This window comes from Idiotropiscis lumnitzeri, chromosome 7, assembly GCF_059441095.1.
Source record: "Idiotropiscis lumnitzeri isolate Australia: NSW breed Sydney's pygmy pipehorse chromosome 7, RoL_Ilum_1.0, whole genome shotgun sequence".
Taxonomy (NCBI): Eukaryota; Metazoa; Chordata; class Actinopteri; order Syngnathiformes; family Syngnathidae; genus Idiotropiscis; species Idiotropiscis lumnitzeri.
Window position 1 is genome coordinate 5,119,576 of NC_142397.1, and position 15,726 is coordinate 5,135,301.

At 39.6% G+C, this 15,726-nt stretch overlaps 1 protein-coding gene across 1 annotated transcript in view; it reads left to right on the forward strand.

Moving 5' to 3' along the window:
• The first annotated feature begins 9,900 nt into the window (after window positions 1-9,900).
• Window positions 9,901-15,726, forward strand: part of LOC148333185 (roundabout homolog 2) — a 51,202-nt gene continuing 45,376 nt past the window's right edge. Inside the window, exon 1 of the mRNA XM_088300411.1 lies at window positions 9,901-10,350. Within this exon, the coding sequence (XP_088156537.1) occupies window positions 10,296-10,350 (55 nt within the window). The 5' untranslated portion in view covers window positions 9,901-10,295. The remainder of the gene's footprint in view (window positions 10,351-15,726) is intronic.

Sequence of the window (15,726 nt, forward strand, 5' to 3'; positions counted from 1 at the left end):
GTTAAATGTTGTCCTCGTGGATTCAAAGTGACACGTATTCTATGACATAAAATCTATGACGCATTCTCATGCAATTTTTTTTTTTTTAATCACAAAAGTACTGCCCACGCATGAATATTGGCACAGTAGTGATCTTGTAAACTCAAGAATCATTTTGGCAGTGCCATTTAAAAGTATGAATAATGTCCACTGCAGTATTTTTTGTTTGTTTTCTCGTGTTAAACGTTCACAAACAGCAAAATAAATCACTAAGATTGAGCTGATGCTGTTTGTACTGTGAAACCATTTTCGTCTGGAAATAATGGAGTTAAAAAATGCTATAATCGGAATCAGAATCAGAGTTTTTTGTGAGCTAGAGATCTCTTGAGCTTTTGCCTCATGTGACGTCATGGTGAAAAGGTCTGTTGTGAGTTTGGACTGTACTGTGCTTCCTCTAAGGTGTATTAAAAATGTAGAAGTCTAGTCGACATGCTCTTATTGTGCCTTCTTTGCGGCACATCTGATCTCACCGCTGTCATTTTAGCAGGAGATTACATTTCGGTGAGGAAGATGAAGAGTGACCTTGTCGAAACAGGAGGTGCAGAGGATGACGAGTAGCCTTCGTTCATTCTTGTCTTTCATGAAAAAAAAAAAATCATCCCGAGATGCCATTCTTGGCGGGAACAAGAAGCTGATTTTACAGACAGGAGATTTTCAAAATGACTCTCATTTCAGTGAGATGAGTGCAAAAAACTGTCTGTACTACACATTTACAATCTGTGCCATGACTCAAAACTCAACTTGTCACCATCAAACCTTTCAACTCGGTATGCACCGTTTGTATTCTGCACTGCACTCCGCAGAATTTTTGGTTTCTCATCGCTACTGCCACCTGTGGCCAAAAAATGATATTGCAGACTGATTGCGTCACATGCACGATGCATGTAATAAACGAGACGTGCTTACCAGAGATACGGAAAAAATATGGCAAATGACAAAATAAAACAGTAAAAGGGTGCTATGTATTTGAATTATAATTAATGAATTTTTTACTTTTTCTGAAGATAGTCTATAACGGTATTAAACTTCTTATAGAGAACTTGAATCCCTTGCCCATTGAGAAAAAAACCAATCTCTAACCATGATGATGTCTTCATTTAATTTATTTTTGATGTTCCAATGTTGGTGGCACGGTGGGCGACTGGTTAGCACGATGGCCTCACAGTGAGAGACAGCATCGGGTGTGGGTTCGATCCCGACTCCGGCCATCCTGTGTGGAGTTTGCATGTTCTCCCCGTGCTTGCGTGGGTTTCCTCCGGGTTCTCCGGTTTCCTCCCACATTCCAAAAACATGCATAGCAGGCTGATTGAACACTCTAAATTGCCCCTAGGTATGAGTGCGGAGCGTGGGTGGTTGTTCGTCTCTGTGTGCCCTGCAATTGGCTGGCAACCAGTTCAGGGTGTCCCCCGCCTACTGCCTGAAGATAGCTGGGATAGGCTCCAGCGCCCCCCGCGACCCTTGTGAGGAGAAACGATACAGAAGATGGATGGATGTTCCAATGTTAAGGTTTGCACTTCTGCTTCCAGTCAGCAGAGGGCCCTCTAGAGCCTCTACTGGAATCCCCGGTCTGACCTTTCTTTCCATTTAAATGTGTTGCCTATCCGCGGAAAATGGTAGAAAGGGTGGAACCTATATTAAAGAACATATACAAGCAATAATGCTTCTAGAAACATCATGACTGGCAGCACAAAGCTGAGTACAGAGCCTTCGAGGCTGTGACAATTCCAATAAAAAAAAAAAAGGGCTCTCGTGAAAAAGCAGCAATTGCATGACAAGTCTACTTACCAAGCAATCAACGGACAAACATTTCAGCACTGACAATCTATTTTTTCTTCCCGCCACTCCAATTTTTGCAAACAGCAGATGGTTGCGCGAACTGTCACTCAATTGAAAATCCAACAAAACAAGTTGATTTTCCCGGTCTTCCCCATTACCATGCAAATTAAATCTAAAGCCTTTAGTCAGCTTCTGCTAATAACAAGGCCTGATTACATTATTAACAGTGGTTCAACCTCAAGTTGGTGTCACTTAAACCTCTAATGCTGAAAATGATAAAGTCGAGACTCGTTAACATTGCTGACCTAACGACCAATTACCGGTAGTTTTGCCTGCAATCATTTAGCCTTTCATATTAAGAATGTAACCTTCCGTTTAGCATCTTTTAGACTTTGCCTTTCATTAGTAGTGAGTTGGAGTGTTAGTTCGCGGTGAATTGCCACACACGTGTCTTCTAAGACTTGTTGGATGAGTTCATGTTGTTCAGCTCACGGCCTCGCTTTGCAGATTAGCAAGTATCATCATTAATTAATTTCAACTATGGCAGGGATTTAGCCTTCTGTTATTTTTGTAATAACGATTTGACGTGTCTCTTCATTGTATTAATACTGGTCCGACAATTTTTTGGAGTGTCGAGGCCGGAAGGATACCCAGGTCGCGGCCCGAGGGTGGGGGACTGACTGTCAAAAAGGGGTCAAGCGCCCAGCTCTGGGTAATATTATAACATTAAAAAAAAACTTGTTAGCATTGCTAACTAAGCTAACATTCTTGCTAGTCATGTTATTAGCTATTAGCCTCTAAGAATAGTGACTTGGCCTCAGTTACGCGTTCTTATTTTACATTGGCAGTAATTTAGCCTTGACCCAATATGTATTCTATGCAAATTCTTGCTTTTATTTGTGCTGTTTTTCCTTTGACATCTGTTAGGCCCTGCCTCACTTGTTTTTGTATTTTATTTCATTTATTTGATTATCCATCCGTCCATCTCGCGGGCATGCTGGAGCTTATCCCAACTATCTTCCAGCAGTTTGCCAGCCAATCACAGGGAACACGACGACAAACAGCCATCAGCGCTCACACTCACACCAAGGGACAATTTAGAGCGTTCAATCAACTTTCCATGCATGTCTTTGAAATGTGGGAGGAAACCGAAATACCCGGATAAAACCCACGCAGGCACGGGGAGAACATGCAAATGTCACACAGGAAGGCCGGAATCGAACCCTGCACCTCTGCACTGTGAGGCTAACCAGTCGTCCAACGTGCCGACTAAATTTTATTATATAATCTTAATTTATCCTGGTGTAAACAGAGAATAGATTCTCATTTTCGATGCCAACCTGGCAGCAAATATTGTGTTCTAAAAGCTTTGCTTCATTGCTAACGTTAATCGAGGCGAAGCAAGTGGGCGTTCCTGGCCTAACGCCATTTCTGTGCAAACTGGCGCTGGTTACTGTTGTACTGGTGGTACTGGTAGTTATCTGTCTCCCTTATCTTTGTATCACTGCTAATACTAATTAAAGCCTCGACTAGTTAAGTGTTCCAGCCCAAGCTGTGCAAACTTGCAATGCAAAAGAGCACCTTTTATCTTAAGCCTGAATAACGTGCATTCACGGTGATGTAGCTTCGCTATAATTGGCTGGCTGATCGGAGATGCAAATGCTCCATTTTCTGTTTTGTTTTTCAAGTGAACTTCTTGTTTGGTGACTCTTTTGTTACCTCTGCACTAGGGAAGTTGTGCAGAAGCGCACACACACACACACACACACACACACACCCCTACGCATACACAAATTCCTCCTGCCCTGTCTCTCTCCAGGCATTTGTTTGATGAATATGAATCGAGCACACCTTTTAATAATGAATACAGAATTATTATAAAGTTATCTTTAACTCCTCCATGCCTACTTTCCCAGACGTTTTACTCAAGGCCACATTGCGAGACACCGGCCTGTAAGGCATCATTAATAATGATGAATGTGCGTTTTTTTCCAGCTAATTAGGCCTCCATTTTGACAAAAGTTTAGGATTTATGTTGCTTTTTATGAAGAGAGAACGGAAACATTGCAGCACGATGGGTGTTTGCATGTTCTCCTCGCACACACCAAAAATGTTAGGTTCACTGAACTCTCGAAATTATTCGTAGTTGTGAATGGTTGTTTGTTGATGCGTGCAACGTGATTGGCTAGTGACAATTTTAGGGCGTACCCTTTTTGCCCAAAGTCATCACAAAAACTATGCTTAACAGACAAAAAAAACAAAAACACAAAAAAATTGAAAGAGCCACTAGTTACTTTAGCAGACTCATCTACCTTGCAACCTACTGATAAACTGAACTAATGTATTTTTACTACCTCTACCTATGGAATTATGTAACTTACTATTATAAGCGGCGGCACGGTAGACGACTGGTGAGCACGATGGCCTCACATAGTGATGGGTAAATGAAGCTTCAAATCTGCTTCATGAACCAGTTGTAGTATTTTTGACCTCCAGTAGATGGCCCTCTTTGTTCAACATTGGGCTAAAAGCACACTGACTTGACATTTTTTAAACCCTTTATTTAAACCAACAGTGCCATCTACAGGACTCAAAAATACAACAACTGGTTGATTGGACACCCTAAATTGACCTGAGGTAGGAGTGCGAGCGCGGATGGCTGTTCGTCTTTGAGTGCCCTTCGATTGGCTGGCAACCAATTCAGGGTGTACCCCGCCTACTACCCGAAGATAGCTGGGATAAGCTCCAGCACCCCCCGCGACCCTTGTGAGCACAGATAATGGATGGATGGATGCTATTTTAAGCTAAATCAGAAATCCCTTTATTGTCATTGTACTCAAGTGTGCAACGAGATTAAACTTACTCAACCGATATATGTTTTAATACCGTCACATTTTTGAAGGAAAAAAGTGAAACATTTCACAAAAACTGTTAATAAGAAACATCTTGACAAGACAAAGAACAAGCATAATTTGCTTTCTTTTGAAAATGCAATCTGAATTATACTTGCGTTTTTGCCCCCACAACCCAAATGAAGACAAAACTATCGAAAATGGATGAATAGAAAACAGGAACATTCCGAACAAAGCCTCTCGTGCAAGGAACAACTCTTCATCGAGCCACGAGAGCAAATGGAATGTGAAATAGTGATATGTCCGGCAAATAGCCTCATTCAGGCTCATTATATCAGCTTATCACACAGACAGCAGCAGCACTCCTGCAGGGCCTGTGTGTGCACGGCTCACTGCAAACAAGTCACACAATGCTGAGCACAATGGACGAGCAAAAAGGAACTGGAAGTGAAATGTTGAGTAGTGCTTTAATAAAGGCTTCGCTGCTGCCCAGTTACACGATAAATAAAGCGCTGTAGTTCATCTGACCGTCTCAAGGTCCTTTGCCAAACACACATGCACATGCACGGGGGACACACACTAATGAAATGTGCTGACGAGGTTTCCACTCAGGTCAACACCTCAGACCTCCCAGAATGGACAGCGTGCTAACAGGCCCTAATTTGCACCAGCAATCGAGTTACTGCCATCGTAGAGAAGTGGTGGGAAAAATTTAGTTCTTTAGGCACTGACGCTTCTAGGAAGCTTTACCTGGGGTTGAGGGCAGAGGTTATCCCACTCCTACATACACACCCGTGCAATGCGTACCTCCTGGTGATGGGCGACGACACATTCTTATACTGCTGTCCGGACTGTTGTAGTCCAGGTTCAGTCGATATCTGTAGATACTCTTTACTACTGGAACGCCAAGTAATTTTGGCATTCCTTTTTAGTATACCATAAAAATCTGAGGACTGACTAGTGAGTCTTGTGCAGGGGTGTGCAAACCTTTTGATTGGTGGGCCACAATGGGTTCTAAAATTTGACAGAGGGGCCGGACCAGCAGCACATAGATGTAGAAAAAAAACACATATAGTATATAGAGAAAATATATGCTTGAATTTGAAATGAACACAACAAAATATCTGTCTTAGATTGCGCCTCCTAGTGGGGACACATCAGAATTCCAGGGAAAATAAAATATGAAGAAGGTTTACTTAATTAATTTTTTCAAGTTTGGCGGGCCTGATTAAAACGTTTAACGGGCCGCCTGTGGCCCCCGGGCCATAGTTTGCCCATGTCTGGTCCTGTGGAACGCCACCAGTTTTGTACTGTTACAGCAAGTCATTGCGACCCTGGGGTCCTCGGTTTCTGACTATTTTCTTTCAATTGTTTCTCATGGGGGAGAATATCTTTAAAATGGAAGGTCCTGGAATGGATGGCATTTGAATGTGTTGGAGATTTGGGGGTTTTAGTTTGGTAAATATATTGTATGGGGAATAAATATTTAGTATTTTGTCAGGGTGAGGTAAAGTGAGAAGCATAAGTCACGAGGGGTTTAAGGGAAATCTTACATTCTTCATCGCGGTCAGATGGGCTGCTCCATCGCTCACCATCTCTACCCCTGACGACCGTCACCACACACAGCAGCACAAAATGCACAGCATAACCTGCAGTGACAACTTCAAATTCCTTATCGCACACATGCACATAAACGAAAATGACAGTAATGGTAAATCTTTTTCCATATAGACTGCGCTTTAGGGGTTTATGAGATTTTGTGCTCTTTCCAAATATATTGCATGTGCTTTAATGGAGCGCTTGACATTTTGATGCGGACACTTTGTCAAAACCGCACACGGAGTCCAGGAAATCGCTTCTACCCGAATCCAAATGACAAAGTCAGTGAGATGACCTCCGCTTTAATGCACTGCGAGTAATTTACTTTACAAGCTGGATTCCACTCATTTTACATAAAATCGCATGAGTTGTTTGAATGATTAGAAATGAGATGAATTCATTTGGTTGAGGTTCAAAACCTTTGAAATTCTGAAACCCTTAAATGTATATGCAATATTCAGATTAAACACACATTAAACAAAAAAATCTAAAAAGTCCTGATGACAAATGAGTGGTCATAAGATGAACCTCAATTCTCTATTTTCTTTTTACATGAACTCACATAAAAGTCTAAAATGAAAAGAGGTAAAGAAAAACTCCAAATATGCAGCGCTAACTATTCCCCGAATTGATTTATAGCGCTCAAGGTCTCGTAATGTGCTATGATCATGCAAAATTTTGTGTTCCTTTCAAGGCTGAAGACGGCTATCCGAATTAAAGGCCCGAATCTCCGACATCTGATTAAAAAAAATTCCTCACGTCGTGTGGGGTGTCTTAAGAATGATTTCCACCTCTTCACCAATCAGCTCAGAAATACAGTTGTCATCAGATACGTCATTCACCACATATAGAATGACAAGAGCAAAAATAATTTTAATTTTCACAGGTCAGTACGACAAAAGACTTTGTAATGTTTGTACCTTGCTTCATTTTTGGTTGCTTTCTGAATTTTGGAAAATTGAAATGTATTTGTTGGAAGATTCGGGTGCATAAATTGTCATTGATCTTCGAAATGGTACAGGATGCTCCAAAAAAAAAGTCACACAATGGACAGAGGGGACAGCACTGTATATCGAAGAAGCTTTTTGTGAGTATCTGATCGCACTTGTGGGACTTTCCGAGGGAAAATACCACAAATCCTCAAGTGACACCACCAGGACCATCACCTCCATTTCCATACTTCTTTGCTCTTTGTGGCCCCTTAATAAGCCGCACACTTCCACTGAAGCAGACCCGGAGCCATTGTGGGGCCTCTCTTTGTGTCCCACTCGGCAACAGACATCTGGACTCTTCTTGAGCGCCCCAATTCCAAATCGCATTCAGAGCGAACAAAAGCAAGCCGGCGTCCAAAAGTCACCCTTCATCATGACCACCTCTCCTGGCCTGACACGGACACAATGAGGTGGACGGATGAGATGCGCCGGCAAGGCCGGACCGTTTGCTCGGAGTGAAAGTGAGCCGGTGCCCCCCAGGGAGACGTGTGTCCACAATACAGAGAAAGAGAAACAGCCCATCAGCCTGTGGAGACGGCAACACGGCCAGATTGTGGGTGGGAAGAACAGCTGGCTAATAAATCAGCGGTCGAATTGGCTACACGGTGGCACTGCTATGACCCACAGCATGTTTTGTTTATTTATACATGGCAAAATCACATAGTGCTTTTTTTATAGGGGTGCGCTACTCATGGCTGGTGTGTGTCTTGTTGATTTTGGGGCTCTTCATTTTCCATTGTACACCACCAAGCATAATTGCCAATGTTCATTTATCTTGTTGTATTCACAAAAATCAAAAAGACATTATTGCGGACACACGCTACATAAAAATGTTAAGATACAACTACCTTGCATCTTTAATAACACGAAAAATAAGCAAAACAAATTTACGGTACTCACTTTCCTTAGTTACAATTTTGTTAGCTTACTGTTAGCAATAAGTTGGCATTTAACTACCTAAAAAAATCCAAATCATCTTCGGTTAGCGATAAAATCCTCAATAGTTTGCCCAATTAGCTTTTATTCACAATGTTTTAGATACGAGTTAATATTTGTTAGCTGGTTAATAATATTTGTTAGCTGGTTGTTAGCTAGGTAAACAGTGCTTCCCTTCTTTGGTTCATATACATGAAAAAAAATAGTCGATAAAAATTTTTTAAATAAAATTAAAATAGTATAATTGTTTAATACTTCTCAGTAAAAATTGAAGCTCCAACTCCAATTTAGAAGTTGGCAACTTGGCAAACAAGGCATCCTAGCTTTATTTAATTAAGGTTAAGGGGTACCGTGAACTTCACTTATTGAAATTCTAAGGCTGTGGACTGTTAAACTGTATCCATATTATTCCAATATTTATGTTGAATTTTTACAACACAAAACGTTTTTCACAAGTAATTAAAAAAAAAAAAGAAAACTAATACTAAAACTAAGACTTTGTGTTTTTGAAAAAATGAAATCTAATAAAAACTCACAAAACCGCCTAAGAAAATAATTAAAAACTACTTTTAAAAAACAAAACTCAAAATGAAATAAAAATGAACTACAGTTAAAATTCAAATTCTATAACTAGTCCGCAGTGTTTTTCCATTCAACGCTCTACTACTCCAATCTGCCAGTCAGCCACGCCCACCTTATTAGCTACCTTGCACACCCCACAGGTGGCGCACAGGTGCTTCACATCAACAATCACACACTATTTTAGCAACTCTCCCAGACACTCTCCCGCATTCATCTTCGGATTGATCTCCTGTTGACACAATGACACGAGACATATTCCAGAAAGTTGATTTTAAATTCGACCGAAACAATTTCTTCAAGCTGGGTACTCATACACTTCCGAACCAATACATAAAATGGCAAGTGTGTTCCACCAATAATTTAGAGTCCTTGTCATAGTCCCAAGACTGAGCTGTTCTTGTCATCATGGTGCCAGAAAGCATCCAGACTGATGAAACTACAAGCAAGAATGAGTAGCAGAAGAGAAAGCTTGGCTAACTGTTAGCTTGTCTGGTAACATTGCTGCTCCAAATTCTTCAAATTTTTATTGTCATGGATGACTTATTTGTGTGTTTTTATTAGAATCTGTTTGATGGTTTGCGGTGACCATACATTATAAAGATTTGCCATTGTAAGTATTATGAATATCACACGATAATCACTTAGGCTAATCGTTTAGATACATTATCTCCTAATCGAGACTCGCTGACTTAGATTGGAAAAATGCTCAAATTAAGCCTGATTATTGGCATTTATTTAGCTCTAATTGCATGTATAATGTGCTTTTTGTCTGTCGCCAAAAACAAAATATTTTATTCTGTTAGACTGGGATCATTTTAAAAGCGTGTGTCTGAAAATAGATGTGAGCCACAATGCAGCTAAAAATGACATATTTTTTCACTCCAATTTGGGGCAGTCTCCAATTTTGCCTTTGTTATGTCCTCACTGTTAATTCACTAAGAGCTTTACTAAGCATGATAGCCAAAGCAAACAAAGGGAGATTGCATTGGGTTTTTTTTGTGTTTTTTTTCCCCCAGCGCATAGGGATTTTTGTGTGTGTATCTACACGCACACACACACGCACGCGCGCAGAGCACAGATGTCGTGTCTGTTCCTTTAAAGAGTGGAGCTTGGTGAGGATTTGTTGCAGCCATCAGGCAGAGTGGAGCTCTCGCCTCACACTAGTGTCTGGAGCGCACACAGAGAACACACTCCCCACATTCACCACTGAACCAGATTGAGTTAAAGCCACCTTTTCTTTCGTGTGTTGGTCGTGTTCAAAACAGAGCACCGACGTGTGTGGGAGACCATGAGGGGTCCAAGTGATGCTGCCGACTTGTAGGTTCTTCCAGGCGGGTGATGATGCTGATGTTGATGATGATGCTGACAAAGCTCTCTGGGAGGGACAGTAAAGTTTGTTCGAGGGTGATTTCACTCGCTTGAAGTCATCCAGCTGGGGCAAAAGAGCTTCAGTGCTAAAGCGGGAGCTGCTTGGAGTGTCCATCCCGGATCGGAGCTTTGACACCGAGCCGGCTTGGAGATGAACTTGAGGCTTCTGCTGCTTGGGTTGTTGGCCACCGGCACCATAACGTCAGGTAAGGCTTGGCTAAGATCAAGGCGTGGGTTGAATGCTCATATTGTATTCCACGGGTTGTCAACCTGTGGTTTCCCAACCTTTATTGAGCCAAGGCACATATTTCACATTAAAAACAAAAATGCCTCAAGAGGGAATACAGGGGTTAAAGTCCATCACGTGGAGGAGAATTTCGCTTGTTCTGCTTGTCATTGTATGTTCGTGGCAGAAATCGATTATTAAAAATACATTGTTTGTAGTAAAAGGTTTTTGGACTAATGAATAATATGAAGTCAGTGCATTAACTCCACAAAGTTGTCAATTTCTATGTGTCCATAATTTAGGGACCCCCATATGGCCCCCCAAAAAAATATTGTCCCAGTTGTCCAGCAATAATCAATCTATGAAACTTTTACACACATTTTAGAAAGGTAACCTTATTAAGTTGTACCCTGTTCTTTTTTCTTCGCATACACGATATTTAAATTTAATTTGGAATTCATACGCCTCTTATTTAAGGTGCTCTTTTATTTTGTGAGTTCTGGTATGGTCATCTGGAAATGTGTCAAACGATATTAAGTAAATGTCATTTAAGTTACGCTGTTACACTGGACCAACAGCCGCTTGAGAAAAACAAAGAAAAGAAATGGCAGAATAAATTATATATTTACTGCAATATATATTGGACTTTTTCATTTGGAGACTGGTTATTAAATATACAATATTTTAGTATTAATATAGGCTGTGTACTGCACACGTCAACAAAATATTTTGTATTAAAATAAATATACCTGTAAACTGTATATGATGTCTTGTCCTCGTGACCTGTAGTCCAAGTTGAAGAATTTTTTTTGTACATTTGGGGGTACAATTACCAACTGGGTGGTAGCCTTAAAGGACACGTTGATCCTATAACTTAACCAGAAACAATCACTAGTGTACCAATAAAATCTCTTTGTATGTAGAGGAGGCCTTATCTTGAAATGGCCCCCCATCCCCCCTCCCCCCCACACCATCCCCCAACTCCACAAAAAATGCTTTTAAATGCTTATTTTTTATTACCGTTGCGAGCTGGATTATGAAAGCATTCCAACCATTGCTTTAATAGCAGATTACATTTACAAAGCTTTAATCCAAACCCCAAATTAAATCTTGGGAGGAGAAAAAACAAAAAACAAACAACAATTGACGAATGCAGATTGTTGGTTGATCATTTCCATCTGACTGATAATCTAGATTCATTCCAAGTTTTTGTCCAATCAGACAGCATTACAATAAAAAAATGATTAAAATAGAAATAAATTACATCAAATTTAAAAATTACATTTAAGATCATATTTAAAAAATATATTAATCTCAAATTAATGTTTCATTTTGTCGTAAGAAAAAAAAAAATAAAATAAAATAAAATTAAAAAAAAAAAAAAAAAAAAATATATATATATATATATATATATATATATATATATATATATATATGTGTATATATGTGTGTATATATATATATATATATATATATATATATATATGTATATATGTATATATATATATATGTATATATGTATATATATATATATGTATATATGTATATATATATATATGTATATATGTGTATATATATATATATGTATATATGTATATATATGTATATATATATATATATACAGCAGAGTTGGCTGGCAAGTTTACATTTACATTGAATTACCACCCACGATCATCTCAGTGTTCAGTGGTCAGTGACCTTTCACATTTTCCTTGCGGGAAGATCTTACAGTTTCCACAGCGCTCCCAAATTGCGCAACATTCTAGTCACGCTCCATATCGCTTTGCGGCAGCTTTTCTCCACAAGTAGTGTAACTTCTCACCATCTCAGGTGCTCTCCAACACCCACCATCTCCTTGTCTGCCCACCTCTATTAATACTGTATGGCGAGGACTGTAGCTCATTTAAACTGCATATTTCCCGATGCGTCTGACTGCAAAGCACTCAAGCATGAGTGGATTCCGAGCGGTTTTCAAGAGCAGAGCAGGTGGAGCTCATTTGGTTGTTGTATTGGACGAACAAAATCACGTTGAAAGATAGCTTGGTGTAGGTGTGTGTGGGTAAAAGAACCTCTTTGGTTGGCGGCTGTGCGATATTGGCCTTTATTGGATAAAGTCAAAGCTAGTTACGTTGTACTTGCTGCTACCCCTTGACTTAACGGGGCTCAACTCGCTTTTCACACTGCTCCAGTGGAAAAACATATGTGGGGGGATATTAACCATAGTTGTCACTCATTGGTCAGGCAGATTCCTCAACATTTAAGGATACTCTAGAAATGACAAGAAAAAAAATGAACGTTAGTTTACACAATACCAGATGTTAATCGGGATGCTGCATTATTAGTCTCCACTTTGCTGCAAGTCATCCTTCCCCGTTTAAAAACAGTGAAATGCCATTAATCCGTTTCAGCCCCCCCGCCCAAAAAGAAACCTGCAAGCATGTTTTCTTTTGTTTTTTTAAATAAATATAATATTGTCCTTGACTGACCAAATTAGCAATAACACAATTCAATGAAATATAATAAATGAATTAAGCATTTTTTTCATCATGATTAATTCATTTTCGCTCCATCCGCAGTCATGATTAGACTTCAGACGATCAGGATTTTTTGGGGGCTGATCGCAGATCAGCGAGTTTAAAACTAAGCCGATCATTAATCCAATCACAAGATGGAGCAATGAGTCTAATTAAAAACTTGTTTATTGACTACATATACGGGTATACTGTTGATTAAAAGTATCTACAAGTATTTTCAAACATTTTTTTGTCTGTTTAACAATATTTGTGAAGCCCGAAGGAAGGAAGGAAAAAGAAACAAGGAGTGTGATTTGAACATGAAACAATAATTTGTTAACAAACAAGCAGAGCTTGCTCTTTTTTAGCAACATACAACACATCAAATGACAAGTACTCCAATACTTAAATTGGAACCTTTTTTCAAAATTAACTAAAATGAAGATCCTGTGGATTTATAAGCCCCTGCCCTCAGCTACATGGCACAATGACGTGAAATGGGATGCCAGCGTTGTATCGTAGTCATAAATCTCTTTTAATCCCAAGGACGTATTTAAGTATTTTCAGAGTCTAGACATTCAATCCCAGGTAGAAATTGGAGTTATACACGTGTTTTCAACAAAGGTCGTTTAGTTTAAAAAGGTATAATTGTGGCCAATTCAAATTCGTAAAAGTAGAAGTCAAGTCAAGAATGTCTTTGCATTCTGTGATTCCATGAGTCTGAACACGGCATTCTGAATAACATCGGGTCGTTGGAATAAGAATTCCGCAGATAAAGCCACCGGTTTGCAGTCATCTAATGACGACGGCATTTTAAGATGCAACAACTTCCACCTCCACAAGCTCTCCACTGACGACTTAAAATATTGTCAAAGTACCCTTGGAATGACATTGTGAATGTCGTGACCAAACTGAAAAAGCAGGTGTGCCGTGACATCAATGCAAAGTCTACAGTCATGATAGCAAAAAAAAAAACAAGAGTTTCACAACTACTGTAAGTGACTCAGTTCACTTCAACAGAGGATTAAAAAATATTTGCCTGTGAATATTTTGTTTGTCTGCATGTGTTGCTGCACAGTTAAAAATTTGCTGCTTAAAGTGTTGAAACACATCCCCATTGATGCTATTTCTTTGTTGGTCGAAAGTGTTTATCATTATGTGGTAGCATTAAGCTAGCAAAAAATTGCAAACTTCTCCTTTAACTCATTTACTGCCATTGACGGCTAAAGACGTCAAAGATGCATTTTCTTTTTTTACTCGTGAATGACTTAAGGCAGTTATGTGGTTTTAAATACAGAAAGCGTAATTGTCTTAGTTTCATTTTTGGTTTGACAGTTTACTTTACCTGGGAGTGACATTAAACAGCTTAAAGCAGCTTCATTTATTTATTTATTAAGATCTCTCTCTCTCTCTCTCTCTCTCTCTCTCTCTATATATATATATATATATATATATATATATATATATATATATATATATATACATATTATGCTAAACTGCTGCTTGTGGTGAAGTTCGTTGAGTTCACTGCCACCATACAATACAGTAACCTCTCATTTTTGCTCATCATTAAAGAAAAATCAAAATTCTATTTCAAGGGTTAGTATGGCACACTGGCTATATGTAGCATGCATAGTGTTGAGGTTACTGAATTCATTGATCCCTACAGTTCATTCTTATGCGTGGACACAAATCTCGGTTTGATCTCATTAAGATGTGAGCTCTCTTGGCGCGCGCGGTGCTGAATGATAGCAAACAAATCTGGCCTGGTCGTTTGTGTCCACTCTTTGTGTCCTTGCAGTTGCATGGTGACAAATGTGGCTGCAGGCTCACTGAAGCATCTCTCTCTGACCCTGCACACACACACGCGCACACACACACAAAAGAAGACGATTGCTTGATTAAGGCTCGGCAGAAGGTGGTCGGTCATCGCATGTACGCTATTCCTGACTCACGCAGACGGAGGCTGATGATGTCCCTCTTTCGGGTACAGCCGGTGATGACATTACCGCTAGATTTGAGAGAGTGAGAGGGGGCAAACAATGGCTCAGACGGCTCGGAGTGAGGCCAGAAGAGAATCAGACCAGCCTTGCATTTAAATTTCTCCGCCAAACAAATTATTGCCCTCCTGCAGAGAATACTTGGAGTGCTACATAACTGCGGCTGCCTTTTTATTGGCTTTCGGGGTACGTAAATGAATGGAAATTGATTAAATGAGTTGGAATTGAGCTGATTTTTTTTTTTTTACTTCATTTTGTGTTGAAAGTTGTGAGGAGTCGACTGAAAAAACAAACAAACAAAAAAAAAAAAACGCATGTCCTCACATGGGCTTAAGGAGCACCCTTTGACTGCCACTAGGCGGGCATAATAGCGCTTCAACTGGGATTTCCAACTTCAGGTGTGTTAGTCAAAGTGTAGTGGTGAACTGGTATAGCTACATTTTTGCACAATTTATGCAATTACATAATTTATGCAATTAATATTTGAACACAAATAGTGCAGCAACACATGTAGACAGGCACATAATCATTTTAATATAGTTCTCATTTTCTTCCCGCCCCATTGACCTCATGGATGACTGTAAAGATTTACAGCACATCTGCTCAAAGTAGGGCCCAATCCAAAATCTTTGCAGTCAAACTAAAATGTCAAGTATATTGTCGCTGCTGTCAGTGACTTCTCTGAACACTCAAATTAAAATTCAAAACTGGTGAAAAAAAAATCAGCCAGTCAAATCTCCGCATATTATTGCAACAAGTTATACACACATGTGGCGATACATTGTACTGCTTTGCAAAAAAAAAAAAAGACAAAAGACATTAAATTCATGTTCAACACGACTG